Source organism: Diadema antillarum, unplaced genomic scaffold (assembly GCF_040938485.1).
Source record: "Diadema antillarum isolate AM-2024a unplaced genomic scaffold, OU_Dant_1.0 scf00000167, whole genome shotgun sequence".
NCBI classification, from domain to species: Eukaryota; Metazoa; Echinodermata; class Echinoidea; order Diadematoida; family Diadematidae; genus Diadema; species Diadema antillarum.
In genome coordinates this window covers 2,221,042-2,248,177 of record NW_027271056.1, presented here as the reverse complement: position 1 = coordinate 2,248,177, position 27,136 = coordinate 2,221,042, and the positions used below count along the sequence as shown (strand labels likewise).

Below are 27,136 nucleotides of genomic sequence, written 5' to 3'. Positions count from 1 at the left end.
AAGAATCGGGTTCCTAACTTGAATTCTTGAAAAAAAATCCCAAAGGACCATTTTAGAGGATTGAAAAATAAAATTTTACCAGGGTATAGGCTATTGAATGAACTGCATGCGCATAAAACTCATGAAGCCTACATATAATTTGCATTCCAATTACAATACATGTATTTGCATTTATTTTGATACCACTGAGAAGGGATTCTGATTTCATCTAACCCTCCAAACCTTCAAGTGTATATATATAGTGTTCTTAACTTCCCTCTCAAGAAAAAAAAAATATTAAAAAAATCTTCCAGTGCTAATATATATATATATATATATATATATATATGCATATTTCAGTACTAATTTGCATAATTATGAAAGAAATATATTGTCTACCACCTGAGAAACGTTTATCCCTCAAGTTGCTTATTCCATTCTATGTACATAGATTTCAAATCACTTTTTTTTTTCAGCTCGTTTACAAAAAAAAAAAAAAAAAATCTAGAAAATGCGTACATGTATCTGAAATTCACAATTTCTGTGGCAGGGCAGCCATTTTGTTTATGCAAATTAGATGGTCAAGATCGGTGAATTTTGCTTGGGAACCGGAGTTTTCCTAACCCTCAAAACCTTAAAGTTTACATCTTTAGTTTTTAACTTGCCTCTCAAGAAAAACATTGTAACAATTACTCTTCAAGTGTTAATATATATTTATCTGCATATTTCAGTACTAATTTGCATAATTATGAATAGAATATACTATTTACCATCTGAGTAACGTTTATCCCTCAAATTGCTACTTCTATTATGTACAAAATATTAAATCATTTTTTTTCAGCTCGTTTGCAAAGAATTTCTAGAAAATCCGTGTCCGAAACTGACAATTTCTGTGGCTGGGCAGCCATTTTGTTTATGCAAATTAGATGGTCAAGATCGGTGAATTTCGCTTGGGAACCGGATTTTTCGGATTCAGCATACTCAAATTAGGTAAAAGAGACCGGTTCCCAACTTTTACTCAAAAATGCCTCTAACACCATTTTAGAGAGCCCTTTTTCAGAAATCCCACTAGACTATCAACAGGTTAAAATAGTTAATGCTGACCACAACCCAACATTATGAACATGTAATGTACAAACTACATGTACATGATAGAAATTATACAACAGATATTACATCCCCCTTACAATACTTGCATTCAACAATTACTGTGCTCCTTTCACTAATTGCCACGTGCACTGGAGTGCCTTTTTCAACAATTGGCACAGATACCTGGAAACTAATTGTCAGTGAATAGAGCCTTACATAATCCCCTAATCCCTACAGCGTCACCATGGCCTTCCTGTTGGACTGAGGCATATCGCTACACCTGAGTGGGCTTGCTAACTTTAACTAGGTCAAAGATGGAGGGATTACTGAATGCTAATGAAAGAGGTTGGCAAGTTAAGTTACAGGTGTACGTGCCTGAGCACATGAAAGGTGAATAGATGTGTTTGTCCTCATTCATAACTTCAGACCTAGAAATATATAAGTGGTATCATTAATAACCAAAAAAAAAAAGGACAAAAACAAAACAAAAAAAAAACAAGACATAAACCCAAAACCTCCTTTCGAACAACTGAACAAGAAAACCACTTCCCATAGTCTCTGTATGTGATGTAACATACAATCAAAGTGCACGCAATATGTCTTTTACACATGACAATATGTCAAATAAGCATACAATGTGAACTCTAGGTTGGCAACAGCTCAAGCAGGATACATTTTGCCAACCTGCTATAATTTTATGGATTCTCAGTATTTTACCCTATACATTATAAACATAAAGTTGTTAGTGTCATCTCCTGTATATATGGTTTTTCTTTCTAAACTTGGATTCTTTTTACTACTCTGAAAATACACATGTATTCTAAGACTGAAGTCAACAACATGACTGAACTTAACCGAAGCCATGTTTCCCAGAGAGATTTACAACTATTGTGTTATCATGATACATGCAGCAAACATGGCAACACACTAACAATGGTTAAATCAGCTGCAAGCTTTTGAGTTGAGCCACAGGAGATGAAATAACCGTCTCCTAAAACTCCCTACGAAAGGAAGGCTCAGACACCTTTCAAGACACTGATCAGACTTGACAACTACACAGACAATGATGAGGGAAAAGTGTGATTATGAATCAAAGCTCACTGCTTTTCTATGGGTGCTCCTTTGTATGTCTGTACTCATGCCCATACCAGACAGACTTAAAATAAGGCAAAAATGTGCCCCTACAAAGCACAATATGGCATATCTTTAAGGTGAAATTATTATACCATTTGGCATGTCAGTTATATAACCCACGATCTGACTATGCTAATATGTCTTGGGATCTAATGATTACTGGTACTTGGACTGTTTTTAGTTGTTTTATTGGCCATGTCAACATGACATACATGTGTATGAACTACTGTATTACAATAAATGAAAGAACAACCAGCAGCAACTTCAAGTTCATTTGCAGGGTAGACCAAGGAAATATTGCATTCTTTAGGGATCACAGATTCTCAATGACAAAGGGGGGGGGGGGGGGTTTGTGTCAAATATTTCAATGTCAGGCTGTTAAGTTGTGTCCACATCCTGTCTCTACCGCAGAGAAAGGGAGAGAAGGAAAGACAAAGAGATTACATCCAGTTAACTTGTTAACAATAACAACTGTCTGACTCCAAACACAGTCAATATTCTGGAACATTCCTTGAAAACCTGTACTGCTTCACAAGCGGGGAGGGGGAGGGGTCACTTCTGCACACAGCCATCAGAAAATGATGCAAACTGCAATTCACACACAGAGACATCTTGGAAAAGTGACACTGGTTGGATCAATGCATGCAGCTCATAATCCATGCTGTACTCATTTTCCTAGTACACTGGTGAACCTAAAAGTACACACTAACACACATACACACATACTCGGACACAATGACATTGCTGGAGTAATGCAATATGAAAATGATTAGGATGAAATGATGTAACATGGCACACATTATCAATACAAATCTTTCCCCTTTTCTATTTGTTTTTCCTCACTTCAAATATTTTGCAACAAATGTAGCATACAGTTAATGCCTCAAGATGCAAAAGCACCTGTTAATCACGCAGTGCTGAAACTAAAAATGCATGAAAACATCAAAAATCAAAAACAATTCCCTGTTGTCTCCTTGCTTGTTCATAAAGTGTCTGCAGAGTAATTACCTATGAGGCTCATCCATCATGGTGACTAACTCTGTCTCATTGATACTGTGAACAGCGAGACACAGACAGCATCGGAACGGGATCAAAACCACTTCCTAAATCCACCCCTCACACCCCATTTCTTACTTGGACTACATCATATTTAGCTGTTTAAAAACAAAACCACAGGAAACCCTCATTCTTCAGGCATGAAGCAAATCCCTTGACTCTCTTTGTATAGTCTCCCTTTCTCTCTACATAACAAACAAATAAGAAGCAAGATAGTTATAGACTTGTATGGAGGAATGTTTGTGCACGTATAGGGTGCAAGAAGTCACACAGATAAGCATCAAGTGACTTATTCAACAAGTGAGAAACATTCTGTAACTTGAGAAACCTAAACAAAATATGAAAATAAAGGAGGGTCATGAGGATTGCTATCCATCAACCATGAGATTCTGTAACATGTGATTAACGTGCCAATAAAAGCATGGAACCATTTCAAGGGACCTGCCTGGCAGGGACTTTGTATGTGCTTCAGGACAGATATATCACTAATAAACATATTTCCTACAAATTCCGACTGACTCAACAAGAAGATAACATTTGTGCAATCTTCCACTAGGTGGAAGCTCTGTAATGATATATCATTCAATGCAATAGATGTAATGTAGAGCCATACAGCTGTGGCCCTTCCAAGAATCTGGTTGCTATTCCCGTGCGCATCTATGTGACACTAATTCATCTGGATATACAATATACTGTACATTCATGTGGGCGGCTAATGCTATACTATTTTCAGTACAATGGACCTGATGATTTAGAGGCAATAACCATTGAACATACACATATCACAATAACACACAAATAGATGGAAGTTGTGCATGGATTTCATACACGTAATAAACTCCATTAACACCATTATTTCCTTGTTTTTTCTTCTGAGAAATCAAAGCTGCACTATAGATATTTGAATGGCACGTGCTTTTCAAGCAAAAACTGATGAACAAAAAACTTTTTTTTTAAAACTTGGAGGTACTCTTAATTACAAATTATGTGGCCACATGATGTACATGTATCTCTAAACATTTATGCATATATTACAAAACACCCTATTATTCAAGACACTATGCATTCAGTTTTGTTTCTCTTCTGATAATGTATATTCATACCTTCATATTTTCACTGAGCATTTTTTCCCCTCAAAATGAAGTTAATTTTTCCAGTAGCAGATGTGAAATAACATTGAAACACTGCCCCTACAAATTTTCTGGTTAGGCACATACAAAAAATACTACACAAACATTATCCATGGATACAAATCCCAACATGCAAAACAAAAATAACATTATGAGACCAAGCATTTTCCTGAGCAGCTCCCAAACTGTGTGGAATATCTTACCACTAGAAATCATGAAATCTCTAACTGCAGCAGTCTTTATATTAAAACTCAAAGATACATTAAAAAAAAAAAATTAGCTTTGCATTATTGTTACGCATATCAGAAGCTCTTGCAGCGCAGAAGAATATATGTACATACACTAGATTCTGACCACAGATTGATATCATGATTATTTATATGACTCTATTCATTCATTTTGATAGTAGCATAAAGTGTTATCATTTGTGGGCCTACATCATGCTATTTGGCTCAGAAAAAGTGTAATGTTACAGAACCTAAGTGAAGAGCAAGAGTGAGAGAGAGAGTTCCTCACCTCTTCCTGATGTCGTATTTTCCTTCAGTGGCATCCTGGTAGAGGACACCCATGATGGAGCTCACAGACGACTTGGCCTTGCCCACCTCCTCGTAGAACGTAGACTCGGCAGCAGACAGCAGCTGGAAGGTGTTGGCGTAGAAAGGAATGCGACTGTCCACGCAAGGAGGCAGGAAAAGAAAACACAAACAGAAACAACCGTGTAATTCAAAAGGTTTACAGATGTCAGTGGAAGTAATCTTTCCTCCTGACTTATCTATGCTGCCTTTTTGGTACATCACATGGACTACATGTACATGTACATTCCCAGTCCTAAATGAGTACTTGGGCCAATCAGAACTCCAAAATTTCAAATGCGCGAATCACTTACGCCCAAAGTTTGCTGAATAAACATTAATGTTTTGCAAAGACTAGAATCATGATGCTTAATTCAAGCTCCCTTACACAGGAGCTGCATTATGTGAAATGATTTTGTCCTGATATTTTCAGTTGTTCAGTTTTTACACAATATTTTTGCCTAATCATCTTTGGAAAAAAAAAAAACTGTTATCCTTGCGAGAGTAAGACATGCGTGGTTGACTCTACCTGTCATATAACGTGGGTAGTTCTTCATGAAGGTCAGAGTTTAGCTCCTCATACATCTTCCTCGCCTCATTGTACGCTTCCTGTGCCTGGTGGGGTAATGGAAATGAAAATGACACCAAAATAAAAGTCTTCAGCTCACAGCACACTCAAAAAAGGCTTCTCATGAACACTTGCTGAGAAAGTCAAGAACCTCAGTGCATACCACATCAGAGAACAGCACTACAAAAAGCAATTCTGATTCCGTTGATTCTCATAAATACTTACACACATCCTGTTATTAAATGTTAATGCTGTTCAACTGAATGCTACTCTCTAGAGTATAGGGGGATGTGCCTTGTCACATTTCTAAATCTCATAGCTTCCTAGTGCTGAAATTTGAGTGGATGTTATCACTTGATAGGTTTGCATGTAATGACATAAAAGCGTCCTCTTAAAATAAGCACACAGAATAGAATATCAAGCAGAAATGCAAGTGTATGCTTGCCAGATGTACTACACGTCTGCAAACTTCATTGTGAAATATCACTAATAATTCACAATAAGCATTATTGCATATTGTTATAAAAACATTTTTTTTTTTAAATGAGACAAAATGATGGGAGATCTGGTTTTATTTTTGTGCTTCTAATCTACATTAACCACCTGTCATCACCTTCTGTATCATTTATGATTGTTGTCTAGTGATTTACAAAAACAGGAATCATACTCAGTGCTGATTATCATTAAGAATTCTTGTGTTTTGTAGAAATGAGTCATTTCACTGACTTGGATGCCTACTCCCTCTTTTTTTTTTTTCTCTCTCTCTCCTCCTGACATAGTATAACATGGGTAAAAGTCATCGCTATCATTTTATTCCACTTTAGGGACAGAGTAATTTTACTGACTTAACATACAAATCAAACAGTCATAAGTTGGCAATATCACGTTATATTATTTTTCCATGGTATTGCTCCACAGAGAGCATCATTTTGTTATTGCTCCTAAAAGATTAGTTTTTTTTTTCAATTTCCACAAAAAGATATGCTAAAAAAACAACAACAAATGATAAGTTATCGCCAAATGAGTATTTATATACTGCTGTATTCAGAGAGGAGATATGTATATGCAACACGTTAATATTTCTCCTTTTGTGTAATACTTGACAACAAGCTTGCAATCTATGTGTAGCTTCTAAAAACTTTCCCTATGCATGTGCAGAAACCCAGTCATGCTCTGGGCCCGTGCTCACATGACAGCTGCATCAGCAAGTTACAATTATGGCTACCTTGGCAACATGTGAGGCAACAAAAGGATGTGTGCATTTTAGGCTCCATGGGAGCTCCAATCAATTCCATGAGGCTCTTTACTAAATGTAGCCCACGAGCATACACACTGTACATGACGATACTCTGTTTTCAATTCCAATGAGTCCAATTCCCATTATTAATGATTGTATGATTGAGCCTTTTATGCAAGTCCTCAGAATTGTTGTTGATGTCGTTTATTGTGCCTTGTTTTGTTTTTGTTTTTTGTTGTTGTTTTTAGTTTTCATAAAAAGGAGCAATCAGGCAAAGTCAACTTCTTGCCTAAGAATTCTTTGGTACCTCGTATTTGTACTTAAGGTATCAAAACATCCTGTGATGAATACTGTATTCAAATCTCGACTGAAAGGTAAATATTGTCCATGCCGAAGTAAAGGTTAAAAAATGGAAGCTTGCCATTTTTCCTTCCTAATGGCTAAATATTCTTGTATTCATCTAGTTTAATGCTTGAAGTTTATTCCTCTTGCAATCATGAGCAAAATCCAGGAAATATGGGAAAACACATCTGCAGAAACTTAACTAGGTAGTAAACTTGTAATACATCTATATTCTCTGCATTGACAATAGCACACAGGAAAAGCTTTCATTTATTGAATTAAATTGCCAACTATTGCCGTATTTGTGATAAAAAAAATTGTCAATGACAGAAACCCGGAAACCATTTTAAGTGGCTGCCAAAAGTGACAGGATGGACAGGTTCTCCTAACACATATCTTGACACGTGAGAATATCTACTGGATGAGGATTGGCAACACTCCAGAGAGTTACTGTCCAATAAATGACAATTTATCACAAACGGGAGGGGGAAGGTAATATGGTGACCTGTCGCAGTGCCTGATATATTTTAAGCACCACAGGGACCAAATATTATCCTGTTATAACTGATGTAACTTTTCATGCATTCTGTTTGTATTCCTAAAAGGGAGATCCATGTATTTGCTACTCTTTTTTTTTTTCATTCAATGCTACAGTTACAGAAAATTATGTCATTACAAAACTTTTACAAATCATACAATGTACCACAGAATACAGTTGAGGGATTGAAGTGCAATCCACATGAAAAAAAAAATGCTCTATATGACATCACACAATACATGCCACTTTCCTCTCTCAAATTGTAAACACTATGGCATGAAATCCCACACTCAAGCTCACGATGAATTTCACTTCCAGATAGAGGAATACCTAAACAGGGCATAGGAAGTAAGTGCTTGTCTAAAAGAAAACATACTGCAAGTCCTGACTAATTATTCAGCAGCTTGTCATATAACCAAGCCATATCACCAGCTTTAACAACCTAGGTGATTATGGTCATTCTGTTCTTGAGAACCATTAAGCTCTTGGGAGATATAAACTGGATCCATAAGTACTGTCATAACACAGAAATAGAAATACAGGTGTCATTTCCTATACCTTCTATGTCTGGCTGCTGTGAATACGAGTGAAGTGCACATGCTATAGAGTATGAATAATACTCCGAAGAAACTATAGACGTCATGTATTCCATTCTACAAAGTTTTTATTATCATCTACAGATAGTAACTAAACCACTGTAATAAAAACCTCTATTATCTCAGTCACACCTGAAAGAACAAAGAAATATATCGCACCTACACATAGTAAATACGTAGATGCTAAATACAGTCCTTGTTACCTTAATGGTCGGTGAATCACAATACTGTGGCATTATGTATTGGAATGTGATCCTTTGATCATTAAAGGTTACAAAACAATTTGATCCTTCAGCCTTTTACCTTTGTATATTTCTGATCATCCTTCTTCTTCGAAGCTTCCAGGTTGTGCCTTGCGCTGTCATAGTCTATTAACTTTCTTCCACGCTTTTCCATTCGTTTCTAAAAAGGGAAAAATTGTGTCAAAGCAGGAAATGGTTGGTAAAAAGATTGAGCACAAACTCGAGCTAAACTACATGAACTTTTAAATTGTAGAGTAATATTTAAAAAAAAGAAGAATAATCCCAATCTAACCAGACTGACAGAACCCCTCCATAACATTGATTACAGTCTTTGAAATCTTCTGGTTCATAAACATATACATGTACTTAAAAGTCAGAATTTTGCATTCATCAAAATGATGGCATTGATCCAAGTTTAGCACTGTCATGATTTACTGACAAATTTAAGGGACCCCTCTGTTATCAAAAGCAATTAAGCACAAACATGCAAATACATGTACAAAACACTAGCCTTAACAGTGGCCTTGCTTATATAGACTGCTTGCCCTTGAATTTGCATTCTGCATTTTGAATGACATGTTTACTAATCCCAGCCTTCTCTTCCTGGAAAACTAAATAACTTACTTTATCAAACATCTGTTACTTCACTTGCAGTCTAATTGATAATCTGATATTGGACTACACTACTTTCATACAGGAAGGATAAACTTTTACAGAAAACATTATAACAACAAGCACTGCAAACATTAACATAAAAATCAAGTCTTTAATCACAAGCAACAAAGTACAACACTCATTTACACTCCTTGAGACTGCCCAATCAAAGCAATTAAGAAAGCAGATTCCACAGGACTACACTAAAATTAAACTGTGCAGTCTCGCTGAAATTTGGATACACAGTAGCCCTTACATAAACATGTAGATGTTTTGCAGCTGACCCCACACTGATACCATGATACTTGATATGAATTTAAAAAAAATGACAGTCAAGCAAATTTCTCATACAAGGGGCACTCAACATTTGTAAATGCATAAAAATATCTCATCTCGAATGATCGCATGTCTTAGAGGGATAGTATAGTTTTGGTTGAGATGGGGGTTCAGATTTTGATGATTTTGTTTTGTTTTGTTTTTGTTTTTGTTTTTAATGTAAGAGTTTTGTTTCGTATTTCTGATATATTCATGTTGTGTTTTATCAGCACGGACCTGCGGAAGAACAGTCTCCGGACTGAAGCGTGTGCCGTGCATAAATAAAGGAATGAAATGAAATGAAATGAAATTTTAACTTGCAAGATAATTTGAAACTGCTTATTTGAAATACTAAATAGCATACAATTCTAGGAAGAATTTAAAGTTACTTGTTATGAAAACTGGTTTTGAATCGGCTGAGATCTCCAAAAATAAAGTAAAATAGAGGAGTCAAAATAGAAGGCGGGACCCACCTTTTACTTGGACCACTTTGTTTTTTAATGTCTCAGCCATTGAAAAACCTATTTTCATCAAATAAACTTTTCATTCCTCCTAGAATTGTATGCTTTTTAATATTTCAAATAAGCAGTTTCTAATTATCTTGCAGAAACCTAAAATCTGAATCCCCATCTCAACCAAAACTATATCATCCCTTTAATGAGGGCAAATGTATGAATCCTATATATAAAAGACTTTACCCAATGTTGCGCAAGCCAATGTCAGCCTTATTAGCACACTGCCTAGCAGTGCGACAAAGGGAAGCTGGCTGAATGATAATGTACCCCTTTCATACATCACACTGTAAAGACTCTTGACAGCCAGTTTTCCACAGGGTGCCCTGCTGTGGCCCACTAAAGGTCTCCTGACTCATCTTTTCCCTTCTCCCGTCTCCCTCCCCTCCTCCCCCACCCCACTCCCCACCCTTCATCCCCTCCCCTCCCCTTCCCCCCCTCCCCTTCCCCCCCCCCCCAAAAAAAAAAAAGACAAGAAAAGAAAAAGACATCGCTGGGCAACTTGCTTACTATCTTAGTAATTACAAACACTTCATATAACATAACAATGGCAAACTTTCAAAAGATTACATACTGTTGAAAAGTGTTTCATCACTATCATGTTCAACATGACAAACGTATCATCTGATATTTAACACACTGCTTATGTGTACATGCCACACTTTTAGAGTGTACATGAAATAAAATCTGCCAACACCATCTGCAAAATGTTCATGATTACTATGAATCAACTGTTGCTATATGGCTTCAACATCTGTGTTGTCACTTATTGAAATACATGACACCTCTTCTCTTAACCCATTGAGAACGGGCTGATTTTGCTACAACACGCATTTCCCATAGACACTTGCCCAACTATACTCGGGATTGTTCTCAACGGGTTAAGGATTCCCCATCATGTTTTGCAGATGGGGGTAATATTTCTTTTTAAAATGTTCTTAAACCCCTTAAACTATGAGGCAGTTTGGTTATGAGGACACACACTTCCTTACATTTCCTTGCAGTGTGATTGTAAGTTGAGTAGTACATTCTCAACTCCCAACATACAAACTATCAGTCACCCTCCACAAAGGCAGCCTGTAGCCAGAGAACCCTCACACCCACCTACGTTGGCTCTCATGCTGGGTTTGGCCAGGGGCTCGGCACCTGCTTGGAATGGTTCCAGGCGTCTCCATTCTCCCACAGACCCTACTCACTCCTCCCTCTTGCTCTTCAGTCACAGGAAGCGACGTGTTCATCACCATTTCAATGTCATTTTGCCTTTTATATCACATTCAATTCCATAATTTTATATCCCTGAGCTACACTACACTGGAAGTAAGATATATGAACTTACAACTACTTGTCTCCAATCAAAATATACTCATGTTTTCTTATTGTACTCTTGCCACCCCCCCTCCCCCCCAAAAACAACAACAACAACAACAGACGAGTAAGCATGTACACACAAGCCATAGATAGTGAGAAAAAATATTTTTCTATAACAGCAAAGGAAACAGACATGCCGGAAACCACAAAATGCATGCACACATAATGCTTGATCAGTCTGAGCTGAACAAATCTACAAATCTACAGCATACAATAGCTTGTCGTTCTTGACTGGACTGACTGTACTTCTCACTGGCAACAATGAATAACTATGACAATGTTTACAATTTTCCAGCTCTTCCGACTTCATTGTCCTTCCTGACACTTACTTTGACCTCTGGGAACTTGGCTTGGTATGACATCAGTGGGTTCATGATCTGGTCTACAAGTTTCCTCTGGTAGTCGTCCCATAGTAGGTCCAGGGTCTGTGAGCATAAACATGGCAGAAACAGTATAGTCTTTAATTCTCAATTAAACAGACACACATAAAAAGACGAAACAAACAAACAAACAGATAATAATGAGTGCTACAGCTCCATTCTAGCTACATTCAATCATTTCCTCAATGCAGCACTGTTCTTGAAACAGCTAGCATTAAAGTGTTTTTGACAAAAGAATATTTTGTGCAATTACCTGAAACAATAGCAATTATGGAGCAAAATTTCAAAACTTTAAATGTATTTGGAAAATAATACATTCTGGGCTGCAAAGGGGACATTGTAAAATTTATGTTCTTGCGCACACTCTCTCATCAAAGAAGTCAAATTGTCAAAAAATGCAGTGTGTGTGTGTGTGTGTGTGTGTGTGTGTGTGTTTTCATTCTATAATGCAAAGAGTACTAGTATTGCACAAGAAATAGTTGCATGTAATTACTGTAAAAGTGGAAATTTTCGCGCATTTCGCGCAACGAGAAGCTAGCGCGAAAATAAAAGCACGCGAATATTTTTGCGTGCCATATGTTCCAGTGCTTGATGTCTTGATTCTGCGGGATTAAAAACACGCGAAAGTCTTCTGGCACGGTCAAGCGCGAAAAATTAGTCACGCGAAAATATCCACTTTTACAGTACCGGTATGACATTCTACAAGTATTCCTGAGCGATGGTTTATTGATATTCTATCTTTCATCCATTTTTCTCTGAGCTTAAACAGTAGTGTCTCTGCCTTTATTGAATACAATACCAAGGTATTTCATAATCTTATAGAGCTCTTCACTGATATCGAAGGGCCCAAATGAATGAAACCTAACATGTCAAATATCACAAAGAACCAAGAATACAGGGCAAACAAACAAAAAAGAGGGTACATACAAGTAGTTAGCTTACAGTGTGGTACATGTACTGTGTCACATAACCACAGCTACACATGTTTGGATACAGCTGTACATCATATTATAACAGAACTGTTGTGAATTCACAAGAGGACATTATATAAAAAGTAGATCATAAAACTGTTTAAAACAAAAGAAGTCATAGTCACATTGAAGGTCAGCAACTGTGAATATTCCATTTGACGAATATAAACTCATACACATCTTTTTAACTCAATTTATCAACAGAAATAACACAGGTCTGCATAATTACAATATGCTGTTTTCTTTTTACATCCACATATTTACAGTCACTCCAGTGCCATTGCACTGCTAATGAAAACAGTACAAGGTTTTGTTTTAATGCACCCTACGAATGCACTTCCTCCCAATCAAACACATGCAAATACACCCATGATAAGCTATCTTGTCTTCTATATCCTTTAATCTATCAAAGCCTTCATCTCCTCGCATCCATACATTTCCATTGAGCAGCTGGGAACATGATTCCTGCATCGGAATAGATTGTATCAGTGTCATTTTGTTTGCTGCATTCAGAAAGCACCCTCTGATTGTTTTTTTTTTTTCTTCTTCTTCTTTTCTTTTTAAACATCAGTCAGTGACAGGGTGTGGGTGTGTGTGGTAGGGGTGGAGGAGGACAAAAGATATCTACACTATTTCTCTTTGTAAAACTACTCATTAGATATTCTGATGACAGTTGTGTTACATAAAACTGTATTACACTGGTTGACTTGTTCTGCAGCTATATATGGTATACCAGTTCACAAAACGCAACTCAGCCCAAAACAACTTTTTTATTTTTCAATACCATATGTTTACAGACTTCTCAAATAACTTTGGCTATCAAATAATTTTGGTGAATAGTTTGAAAAATCCCTTATAATCCCTAGTGGATCTGTGACTTAAAGCACTATACAATGTATTATGAGTGCTGCTGGCCACCTCACTATCTTTAATTCTGTTCGGCAGACATCCACTGTTCTCTGTGCCTACTCACTTCACATTCAATGCTGTTTTAACTAGTTGACACATGCAACCACCTGTAGAGTGTGTTTGTGCATGTCAAAATAAGCACAGCGGTTGATAGTTTTACCATTGTTAGTTCGGTAATTTTGACTGCTGGGCCACCTGCCTGTGATGTGTACAGTCACTACTAAAAATAATCCATGTGGCAAAACTAAATATAATCTTTGGCACAATCTAGTGTAATCCACAGCAAAATGGATAAATCCTTTTGTTATTGTTACATGCTTTCTGAGGGATTCAAAATTTTGAACTGAGAATGATAATGACCATTTAAACCATATCCGAGAGTGTACACTTGGGAAAAAAAAAAATCCCAAGAACAGAGATAATAACTGACATGCGTCAGAGTGAATCACAATCCATTCATCCCAGGTTTTGCTTAGTAGTCAGTCAGTCACGCACAAGAGCAATAGAAACTAAATCTCGAAAGCACCTCCTACCAATCCAAAACTTTCCTATGTCCAACATTACAGCATGCACATATATGCTGTAAATGCCTTACACACAGGCAAACATAAATCCATATTTCTACTCAATACAATGTGTAGGACATTAACATAATGTTGAGAGTTTGAACCCACAACAATTACTGCACAGAAGGATATAGAGAATGACATTTTTTCCTGTTTATCCCCATTTCTTAAATTGTAAGATATGTGCACATAAGTCATGATACAATAATTATCTGTGTGTCTACCACATGGACTTTGCAATGACAACAAATGCATTCATTCTTGCCCCAGTGAATTCATGTCACTATCAGACTGCAAGCTTTTGACGACTCTCAACCACCTCTTCATCTATTGTCATACACTAACAATAGGCAAGGATCTGACATGAAATCTGATACTGTACTTGTAAGGAAAGATAGCGCTCTTTTCTTTAGCTTGTATCCCACTCCTTGCAGTTCTCAAAATAGGCTGACTGTTGCCTCCAGCTCCCGTTAAAAGCACCGCTTGGGAAATATTTTTAATGTGAAAAATCAGAGTTGCCTGATTCTACATGTTACAAGCGTGTCTCACATTGTGAAAAACTGGAGCTATCCAAAATGCTATGGTTTAAACTAAATGCTACCTAATTTCAAACACTTTCCAAACTTCAAATGTTACCTTTGGAACTTTGGTATTCCCACTATATTGTCAATCAAATATGCATCATTGCAAACTTTGCAAGTCAGACCCTTGTTTCTGGTTCCCCTGGCCAGTGGGGCTCTGCCAAATGAAAACATCATACAGAAGCTCTTAAGTTGTTTTGTCAGACCTCTTCTTAAACCAGAACCTGAATGAGATTTACTGGAAAGATATAGTTTACAAGATACTTTGATAGAGCCCTGCCAAATGTATCCACAATGTACAACACATTGAAATGACGGATCTCACTATCTGCAAAAATGGCAGTTAACTGGTGTAGAACTATTTGTTGGATGCTTTAATTGTGACACAACGCTAGCATCAAACCTTCACGATGTGCATACTGTCGTATTTCACTGTCACTGTACATTCATTTTCCAAAGATTTACTGGAATGATTAACAGCAGGATGCATTGCTATGTCAGTCGCTACTGACTTATTGCTAGTTAGGGCAAGCTCAACAATGAGCTACGTCAGTAGGCAAATGATGTCAATGGAAGCATCATACAGAAGCTGATGTTAAGGGCAAAAAAAAAAATCATTGTATTGGCGTAACCCGCCCGACCCTAAAAAAAAACCCGACCCTGAACTTACAAAAAAAAAAGAAGGAAATACATTGTTTTTACCGAGAAAGAGCGGGTTTGCGAATTATCAAAAACAACAACAACAACAACAGCTGGTGTCGGAAAATGGCCGCACAGTACAGCGTGTCGGCGACCGGCAAGTCCGGTTCAAAGATTTTATTTAATATTATTCGGAGAATCGATCTGTCTGTGGCGCTGGGTGATTTAGCCCAGGAATTTGTTCATTCGTATTCTGACCGGTATGTCGTGACGGCTTTTAAACCGGTGATATAACAAACTTTGGATGCAACAGACCCTCTCTATCGAATGGGGTTTTGTTAAATATGAGTTTTACACGTAAAATACAGGTAGCAAAAAAAGAAAGAAAAAAAATCCACCCGCCTGACCCTATTTGAAAATCTCATGTTACGCCAATACATTTTTTTTTTTTTTTGCCTAATGGAAACATCATACAGAAGCTGTTTAATTGTTTTAATAGCTTCTTTGAAGGTTAACAGGGAAGTGTGCCAATAATGCAAGTAGTGATGCAAAATACCCTATTGTAAACAGACTTTTAATGACCACGGCAATGAGGTCAAACTATGATCCACTTAAAGAGAGAGGTTATCAGATCTTACTTTCCTTGACAAGTCACTAACTTCTGTAACATAACCTTTATCCATCACCCCATAAAAAAAAGATAAACACAAATAATTAATTATGATATTAGTACTGAGCTTACATACACAAAGGGGTTTTTAATTCTTGTGCAACTCTTTTCAGTGGTATGAATGACTCAATTACCTTTTGTATGATTTATTCCTTCCCTAATCATGACACCTTGACAAAATACAAGTGGGAATTTCTTTGTTGATTTTTTTTTTCTCTTTTTCTTTGTTTGCTTTTTGTGGAGAGTATATGTCAGTGCGTACCTTCGAAACAACTGTCATGGAGTTTTGGAATGAATCCTAGCCCAGATATTTCATCCAGGCCAGGAAAGATGTGTCATTCATGTATAAATAGCTCATTTTTTGTTCTTCATTGCTTTTTTCCCTCTCCTCTTTCTACTCTCTTCCACTAAAATCCTCCCACCCAAAGGATTTAACTGTTCAGCCCTACCTACAATGTAGCCTAGATTGCAGGCACAACACAGTAACCACAAGAACAACCACACTGGAGGACTGCATCACAACTGCATTACAGACATGACTCCCAATGCCAGAGATGCGTCCAGTCTGATACTGGACTTTGAACAACTGTGACTCATAATTGGGTCGGACACATAGGTATCACTAATAATTTCTGAATTTTACATAAAGTGGATGGGGATTCGTGTTTGTCTCTACCTCCAGAGCTTATCAGAACAGTATTTCACTGCACTCATTTCATATATGTTTACATATAAGAAGCAAGGTATCTGTTGTGGGTACTAAGAGTGTCATGTCAACATGTGCTCATATGCACTGCTGGCATGACTTCTTACAGAATAGATATGAATTGCAACATAAAAAAAAGTTGCTAACATGATGAAAGAAAAAAACAACAAACAAAAAAACAGAACCCAACTAGCAAATGATGAAATTCACTGCCATTAGACAGAGATTTGAGAAAAAGATGAATTATTGATACACATTTTGAAGCCTAGTAATCATAAATATTCTCTTTCTTTAGTGCGCCCTGCACAGAATGTGTACAATGTAGATTCTGTACAATCATATACAAGTCTGCAGATTACAGGTCAAGACAAACAAGTGGTAAAATTTCTTTAGAAATTATAAATTACTACATGTTCTTTCACAGGTGTTGTGCCCTTTGTCAGCCAACAGGCGTGAGTAGTACAATACTTTTCTCTCCTCTAGCCATATGGGGAAATTGAGTCTTCTGAGCTCTTACTATCAATAATTAAGTGAATGATGCACAAATTCCCTTCAAGTATCAACTGTCTGACGAGGTCTGTGAACTAAAATCTGGAAAAAAAAAACAAACAAATCATCTCAACTTATATTCTATTGGTTATTTCACTGATGATATCATTAAGTCACTCTTTTCATTTTCGTGCACCTTCCAAACGCTCATTTATTAAGAATACCATACCAATAGCTTACAGTGTGTGAAATACTTGGTACCATGGTAATGGTTATGTATGGTTATTTCAGTGTGCATCCGTGCAGCCATGTGGCCTTAGCGTTTTAATGGTGTGTGGGCAGAAAAACATAGGAAACCCAAAAGGGGGACGGGGTGTTACCTCTCTGATGTTGGCCAACTGTTCCTGCCCCTGCCATTCTGATTCATAGGTGGATTCCATCGCCTCATACAGTGCCCTGCTCGCCTGACTCATGGCTGCAGAGAAGTGAATAAGATTATCAAAAGCAGGAAAGAGGCAAAGAGGCAGACAGACAGACAGACAGACAGACAGACAGACAGATGGGCAAACAGGGGCAGAGATAAGCAGTGGGGAGTGGGAGAGAGAAACAGAAAAAAAAATCAAGCGATTAAAGCAGAGGGTGAGGGTGAAGGAAAGTAAAAACAGGGAACAAAACAAGAGGCTTAATAAAGGTGCAATATATGCAGAGCATTCAAACAGAAGAGGGTGCAATCACACATACAAAGGTGAATCAAGGTGTAAAGCACATAAGATGGCAATTGCAAATCCAGAGAGAACATGTGATGTTGAAAAGACAGAAGGTAAGATGAGAAAGCCCACGATAACAGAAGTTATGAATACAAGTACATGGGAGTTTCAGAAAGTAAATTGAAAGGCCAGAAGGTGAAGATGACAGAAAATATGAATAAATCAATGTGTGATGCAGAGACCATGATGATGTAATTCATCAGTACGCAAAGGTTGGATGTGGGAATTCAATTCAGTTCAAGAGAAAAATGACAACAAACATAAACAGGAGAGCCAGTGGAGATAAATGTCAGCAAAAGAAGGAGATGAGATAAGTAATAATAAAATTTTAGGAGGAAACGGGATAAGGAGAGACACACAAGGAATACATACATAAGAGAGAGGGATGAAAAAGGGAAACGAGAGAGAGAAAATTAATCACATTACTAAATCACCCTGATAGCTTAAAAGGTCACAACAAGTATTGAATCCCCCTAAAAACATTAAGAGTGAACACATGATAAGCACCCTGTAATGTAAACCTGTCATAAAATCAAAGTGTAACATTACCCGCAACATACACATACAGTAGGAACATTCTTGAAACAATGGATATATTCTATGTAAACAATCCTATAATACCTTCTGATAACACTATTACACTACCATGGAGCTGGAGCTGGGAATATTCAAACAACACCAGCAAGGACAGTGTACACAATATCTGACACTCAAACCATATAAATGGAACATTTGGGAGAAATTATCAGTTTCATTCTTTTCATTTCAAAAACTTAAATTCAAGGTAAAGACTTGAACCATCACTTGACATGAAGTGATGTGTTTTTTCAGATGCCGATTAATTGCATCTACACGCTGTACATTGCAGTTCACACTTATATAAAAACCAGCCACAGAGGTAGAAGAGGTAGAACAAGCAGGCCAGCAGGAAAGATAAAGAGAAGGTTTACACTTGCAAATACACTTTAATATTTATGGGCATGTTTCTTTTTTAACTTGTTTTAAATAAGGGCTTTTTACACTTGCAAATTTTTGCTTAGTCCCGTACCAACGGTGGGGCTAAGGGGGGGGGGGGGGGGGGGGTGGGGGTCCTTAGCCCCACCATTGGTACGGGACTTTCCTTGGCCCACTTTCTGTTTACACTTGTTTTTGCCAAAGTGGGCTAGCCCCACCGATAATCCCGTACTATCTGGCCCTGCAAAATAGCAGGGTTAGCACCGCAATTGCGGTGCCAAGCAAGCGAGTGTAAACAGAACGAAAAAATAATCCGGGGCTAAGCGACGGAGACGAAGTCCGACCCCCCACTGACCAATCAGAAACGAGGTAATCAAGTGCTGCCGGTGCGTGCGTGTACTTGTACAATGCACAGCTTGATCATGAATATTCATGAGGTTTGGAAAGTACGGGCTAAGAAATATGAGTGTAAAACGGTTAGTTTTTTCCTTAGTCCAGAACAAGAGCTTAGTACGGGATTTATTTGCGAGTGTAAAAAGCTGAAAAAATTGGTTCGGGACTAACGATAGTCCTGGGTCAGAGAAAGTACGGGGTTAAGAAACAAAAGTGTAAAAAGGGCTATAGAGTTACAAAGTGTTAAAAAACTGAAATTTGTCTCTTTGCTGATACCATTATTCTATTACATTGTGGGCACATACAACATTCCATACAAGAGCTGCATGTCACAGTCTTCACAGCCTGTCAATCAATTACAATCTCAGTTAGCATGCAAGAGCACTTCACCCAGTGAAAGTTAACAGAAGGTCAGACTAACCTCCACCTTCTAATAATCATGCTTCGGAGGTCAAACCATTCAGCTTGCAAACCATGACTGTACAAACATCCACTTGAGAAATGATTCTAATCTAATTAATATTTCTAAGGACAAGACTTCAAATTTGTTTCCACAATATACGTTAATACGGGATTCCTTTTGCAAGTCTGAAATCCTTGAAGACAACAACAAACAAATCACATACACTAGCTTCCAGCAGTCAGCAAACCTGGCTACATCAATCAAATGGTAATTACACAAGTGATTATTCCTCCTAACCCACTGTAACAAGGTGCAGTCACTTTAACTAGCAAGCCTGCATGTGCGCGCACACACACACACACACACACACACACACACACACTACATATCAAGTGAGCACAGAACTGCTCTACTCACTATCAGTTTACTGCAATACTTGGACAAGGCTTAGTAGGTTAAGCTTCTGGATTGCCCACCAGACAGCATCTTCCATTTGAGCATCCTCTTCACTTGATACGCTATATTGCTACTGTACATTTCAAGCAGCTGCACACCCAATTGAAATTGCTTCATCAATTTTATTCTCGACACAGATTTGTTTTGGAGCACTTAGCCAAGCAATTTTAATGATAAAATGCAGGTGACTCCTGCAATACCATAAAGTCCTCAACAGGACCAGCTGTACAACGCTGTATTCTTTTCTTTTGTCAAAATTTTGTTATAACCAAACAAATTGAGTATACATGTGTATAAATACAGATGTGAACAATAATTTTGAGATCTATGTGAATCTTTACTTCACTGTAACAAAATCTAATTATAATCATGCTTGTTATCACAGGGTGCATGCTACCTTGGTAAACATTAACTTCTTTAATTTATCTGTGACATCATACATTTTTTTTTTTGTGTGTGCTTGCAAACCTGTAAAGCTCAAGCTAATTTTATTTTTGAAGCCATGTCACTGAAGTTGTATAATAGACCTGTAGGCACATCAAGGCCCTGTTTTATGAAGAGTTAAAATTGATTATATAGTTGATTTCAACTGTAAGTCTATGACAGCCTGTGTGGTAGGGAAATTTAAAATTGATTTTATCTTTTGATAAAACGGGGCACAAGTGTCACAGTGACCACCTGTGTAGAATGGTTACCATTCTACAATGACTACCACACTGCCCCTGCGCAAAAAGCCATTCATTAATTTTCACACATAGGTATTTGCCTTATGTGAACAGTGCCACCACCACGAAGCTTTGGATCAGATTCTAACCACAAGCATCAGCCAACTCTAGTTTCAATGGCTACATGCACAAGATACATGTACATGTATGTGGTATACAATATGACACCGACTTTAAAAGAGCACTACATATACACCTGTATTAGGCTGACCACAGTATGACATGGGGTCAGACACTTAGATGTAAAGAACTTTCAGAAGCTGTCATCAAATGGGTTTAGATTTAAAATAATGCAATTTTATAAAAAATTGAGAAATGTGTGCACCTGAATGGATGAATACATGTATGCACATAGCTGGATGCAATGATATTTAGAGCAACCATACAAATTTAATTCACTGTTTACTGTGTGGTTTGAAGTCTATGCATTAATTCAATTGTAGTGGTGTACCATGAGGTCTGATTAGAGTCAAAATGGAAGTTACAACTGTGCAGAAACGTCATCCCTCTAGCATGACCAGTTTTGAGGTTTCCAGTAAGTAAACTTTCTGTACAGGAAGAATGTGCTGCTGGTAACACAGTCTCCATCACTATAGATGACTATGTACATTTAGCACACTACATACAATCTCTACATCCACTCACCATTTGCATGACTATATTTTTCAATGTATGATCACTGAATTCACCATTTGCATATCATACAATGTAGATCCATTGTATGATTATTGGGCAAGGCAAATTTCACAGCATAGAACTTCACTTTAAATGTTTTTCTTTTCTTTTCTTTCTTCTTCTTTTGTTACTATTAATATGCTGGTTTTGTTAATTAATATTATTGTGTTTTCTAGTCTTTTTGTACGAGAAGCACCAGTGCGCTTAGAAACGCCAGTATGAAGCGCCATATAAATGCAATTATTATTATTACTATTAACATAACGTCAGGTATATTTTACTTGTTTATGCATCTAATGAAAAGAAATTTCACCTAATGATAACACATAAAACAAAAGTCAAGCCTGCACCCTCCTGGAAAACAAATTTTATTACTTTTCTGCTTAATTCTTCTACATTCTTCAAGTATAGTTTTTTTTTGAAATCTTTGAATAGATAAATACATTAGATTAGCACCTGGACATGTCCAGTCAAGTAACTTTTATTTTTATTTTATCCATCTTTGCGTATTTCTATTCACACATCACTGCGTCTTTACAATCATGGGTTCAAAACGAATAAAACAGTTATGCCTCTATTATATCTTGAACCTCCTTGGTCCTGCCAATTCTCCATGGAGGAAAGATCTACAATCTTACAATACATGTGTATGTTTTGAAGGTTATATATTATCAGTATGATTTGTCTTAATTAGCCCAAGGCAATTTTTTCTTGAGGACTTCTGACAATGATAGCATATTTAATAACATGGATTGCAGGATTAAATGACAACTTGAGTCATTCTAAACTCGTTCGATTTAAAGGACATGATATGCTATAAGATGCAAGGTCTGTGCACTACAATAGGAGTGTGTGTCTCATTGTGTAAACAGGACAATATCAAGACTGTTATCACAATAATTTGATCTAAGATAAATGGTGTTTGCTTTGTAGATGACGAGGCATGTTTCCACATGCCTACTCAGAATTTTTTCTTTCCTATTTATAAGGGAATACTCCTTGTCATATCTACTTGTTAAAGGGAAGCAGTCCTGAGATTTTCACTGTACTGATAATTAAGAAGAGTAAAAAATATACACTTTCACCAATTTATACGCTTGGACATTAAAAATTGTCTCCGTACGCGATTTTTGAAAAATAATTCCTGCAAGCGATCGTAAAAGAGCCGGCAAAAAGATGCTACGTAGTGCATGCCCTACTCACCAAGTTGACAGCCGTGCCTCTAAAAACCAATTTAAGTGTTCAAATGATTAGTTGCAATTTTATCATATAATGTGAAAGTTTGTGGTTTTATAATTTCAAACAAAATATTTCAAGCTTAGATATATATAATTTACGAAAAATTAATATTGTAAACATAAATTCATATGTATTTTTAAACCAAATATACCATGAACTTGACATCAAATAGGCACGGTCGTTTTCTAGCTTCCGTCCGTGTTGCATACTTCTTAGCGTAGAAACCACTCTCGCGCGCAAATCCTTACCATACCAATGTATACATACACAGTACACTCGACTCCGTCCAGTCGATTTTGGCATTCAAACCGAAGATAACCTGTGCATGAGAGAGTCGAATTCTTCAAAGAAAATATTGTTTGTATCTCAGTATTTCTGTAAGTAGTCAGATAATCGCCTTTCCTCGAAAAAAAAAAATATGACGTGAGCCGGGAAGGGTAAACACAGGGGGTCGTAGGGATATGATTTCGCTCCACTTTGCCGTGCATGTCCAGTCGGCACTGGCAGCAGCTAGCTCAGTGGCACTGTACTGCAGTCCAACCCCGGCTGCAGGCCCACGGTAAATTAAACATAGCTAGCCACTTTCCTTACCTCTCTACGCTTTTTTCCCTCGGTTCTCTTCGAAGTCGATGCTCGAGGTGTTGCTGTTTTATAACTCATGTGAGCAAATGGTCAGGATTGCATCTGGTTTCAGGAGTTTTCTCGGTTTATAACCGAGGGCCACAGCCTGCCGGTCCACGTAAAAACATCGCTTCACAAATTGTCCACGCACAGGTAGGTCACAACACGATTTCGAGATTTTGTAGGCCCTAAGTTTCTTATGTTTGGCATCGTTGTACCGATATTTCCCAGCCATACAGCTCACCTTTCACGATACTTTTGTTGGTCTGGGACGGAAAAAAGGATTTTCCTGGGAAATTTTCTGCACGATTCGAGCAAAACTACTGATGTAAGATAGCCTGACCAGACGACGCTGAATGCGGTCGCCCCTGTAGTGTACTAGCAGGCCTGTGTAGAATCGTTTCTACCTACAAATATGTACACTCTGTACATACTATAGAACAACTCATGCATGAGCGGCGACAGGTAGGGCTAGCTGCAGCTGCGCTTGAGACTGGAAAAGTGCGAAGGGCAAACCGCGTACGGGGTGCGTACGCGTAGCTACCGTAGATCTATCATCTAGTTGTACCGTCCACACGTGCGAATATAATACACAATACATACACACACACACAAACACACACACACACACAACGTAGAAACAATGTCAAATACGAGTCGGAGTAGCCACCGACGTCTTCATGCATCCGGGTAAACTAGGGAGCGTACGGATAACGAGCAGAACACGGCTGGGAAGAGTTGTGCATCGACGACATATGACTCTCCGCCAAGACTTGCTCATTAGCATGTATTCACCATGCAGAGTCACACTTTTTCAACCAAAATGTACGAGCTTATTTGGTGATTTTAAAGTTTGTTTTTGGTGAAAGTAGTTCATTGGAGGTACCAACAACAACATATTTTTTTAAATTTCGTGAGGACTGTGTCCCTTTAACTATAGGGTATGGACATTTTTTTTTTTCATTTAAAAAATACACATACCATATTGTAACAGGAGTTAGAGAAAAGACAGATTGAAGATTTTTTTTATAGGATATTATACAATTGTAGCACTACGTGTAGCTTCACTTAAATGCTTTAAATGTTTACTGGATGTTGTAAGTAGTCGTACAACATGTAACTCCATTAAATTCTATATGAGGATCATTACTGATATTACAGTAACTCCGACAGCAATTTTCTTTGTGTGACGGTGATCCACGCACATGGGAGCATGTTTTATACTACGTAGTGGAATTCACCGAAACAGATCAAATAGACATAATGTCATCCCTATGGATGAGCAGTGACAAGAAGAAATGCCAGTTGCCTCCATTATTAAGGGTACACAGGCCAAGCAAGCTGCAAAGCAGCATGAAAACCAAATGACATATAATGGCTTTGGTTCAGTGTGGTCGTCCAAAAGAATGGGAGAGCTGACCCCCTGCAAGATATGACCACGATGACAGTTCAGAGGAAGACTACAATGCATTAGCCTTTTAAAGGGAAGAGATTGCCAAAAGTGCCTGCATTTCTAGCCATTCCAAGCTCGTCAACTCCTACCACCTCGACCACTCACCAGAATCCAACAACCCCTACCTCCATTGCCACTCACCAGAATCCAACAACCCCTACGACCTCCACTGCCACTCAACAGAACCAACTCATTTGGCACAGACTTGGCTAATCAATCTCTGTAATCCAACATCATCAACAAGATGTTGGTGGAAATCAAGAAACAAGTGCACAAAAAATGCCCTTGAAGCAAAGGATGGGAAATGCATGAAGGGTACACCTGAAGGAGTACTAAGGATGAGGATGACAACTTCAAGCTTCCATGCACTTCCAAGGAGGAGATTCTGCCTCTGGAAGACAAGTTGCTGGATGGATATAGGAAGAAGTTGGCAGTATTCCTGGGTGCCTAACGTGGGACGACTCACAAGATTTCAGTTAACAGGATCCTCTGGAGAACCTTCAGCAACTAGTTTGCTACCCAACTGAACTGGAAGGGGAAGGGCAACAAATTTGGAATCGGTTCATTCACACAAGTGTGAAAGTGGTTCGAAATGCACTAAACCATCCACCAGAAGCTATTAAAGATTCAGACTCCAACTAAATATAACTATGGATCAAGAGCTGATGGAAATTGGGCCATTCCACACAAGAGTGTATATAAAAGTGATCCAAAGACCAAGGTCAGAAACAGTCCAGAAGAAGAAGACAAAAAAATATACATATAGGACAGTTCAATGGAGGTCATTAAGTCGTTAAATTATTTGCCATCACAGATATAGTAAAGATAATTTCTAAGTTGGAGAGCTGTATGAAGGATGACATTTAAAATCACATCCTAAACTAAACATTTAAGTCATGATATGTATGGTACTTTCAGGATTGAAATTTGGACATTTAAAATCACATCCTAACTACATCCTAAACACACACATTTCAGACATCAACGACAGCACTCATAATATCATCACGACATCTTGACCATTATGTACAATGTACACAAACCATGGAAAAAATACCCTTTCATGACTAAATCATTTGTCTGTCCACTTCGCAACATCCCGACTTTTAGGTCTGCACAAATATGTGCTGCATGTTTCATTCAGAAAACTCTGTCACACGTAAGCAGTCATCCCTACATATAATGTATCTGGAATAATGTAATCCTATTAATGCCCATTGTATCACAACGACCTTGGTGTGGTAAAGTTGCTTTGTTTCCTTTGATAGGTTGTGACATATTTACAATGGCTTTTGGGAGTGGGGGATAAGGAATATTTCTAAAATTCTACTGAAATAGTTCAGCATATTAAGGGAAATTCTGTCCTGAAAGTATCTACTTGTTAACAATAGGGTATGCACATTTTTTTTTTCCATTAAAAAAAATACACACACCATATTATTACAGGAGTTAGAGAAAAGAAAGATTGCAGATTTTTTTTTTTTAATAGGATTTACATAGCACTAGCTTCACTTAAATGCTTTAAATGTTTGCTGGATGTTGTAAGCAGTCTTAACTCCATTAAATTCTATATGAAGATCAACTCTGACAGCAATTTTCTTTGTGTGACGGTGATCCACGCATGTTTCATACTACATTGTGGACTTCACGGAAACTGATGAAAGAGATATAGTGTCATCCCCATGGATGAGAAGTGACAAGAAGAAATGCCAGTTGCCTCCATTATTAAGGGTACACAGGCCATGCAAGGCCCTGCAAAGCAGCATGAAAACCAAATGACATATGCCATACATGGCTTTGGTTCAGTGTGGTCATCCAAAAGAATGGGAGAGCTGACCCCTGCAAGATATGACCCCGTTGACAGTTCGGAGAAAGACAAAAATACATCAGCCTTCTAAAGGGAAGAGACTGCCAAAGGTGCCTGCCTTACCAGCTAATCCAGACCCATCAACTCCTACAATGTACCACCTCGACCATGTGCTAGAAGAATCTGGGCAACAACCCCTACTACGTACCTCCACCACCACTTATCCAGACCCAACTCATTTGGCATCAGAAACAGCTAATCAACCTCTGTAATCCAACATCATCAATAACATGTTGGTGGGAATCAAGCAACAAGTGCATCAAAAAAATACCCTTGAAGCAAAGGATGGGAAATGCATGAAGGGTACACCTGAAGGAGTACTAAGGAGGAGGATGACAAC

The 27,136-nt window shown here is 37.8% G+C and overlaps 1 protein-coding gene across 1 annotated transcript in view; it reads right to left on the bottom strand.

Moving 5' to 3' along the window:
- Positions 1-27,136, bottom strand: part of LOC139722571 (myc box-dependent-interacting protein 1-like) — a 59,494-nt gene that overhangs the window by 14,670 nt on the left and 17,688 nt on the right. The window contains exons 3-7 of the mRNA XM_071633862.1: positions 17,624-17,718; positions 11,662-11,757; positions 8,545-8,643; positions 5,490-5,575; positions 4,905-5,057 (exon numbers count right to left, since the gene is read on the bottom strand). Of these exons, the coding sequence (XP_071489963.1) occupies positions 4,905-5,057; positions 5,490-5,575; positions 8,545-8,643; positions 11,662-11,757; positions 17,624-17,718 (529 nt within the window). The remainder of the gene's footprint in view (positions 1-4,904; positions 5,058-5,489; positions 5,576-8,544; positions 8,644-11,661; positions 11,758-17,623; positions 17,719-27,136) is intronic.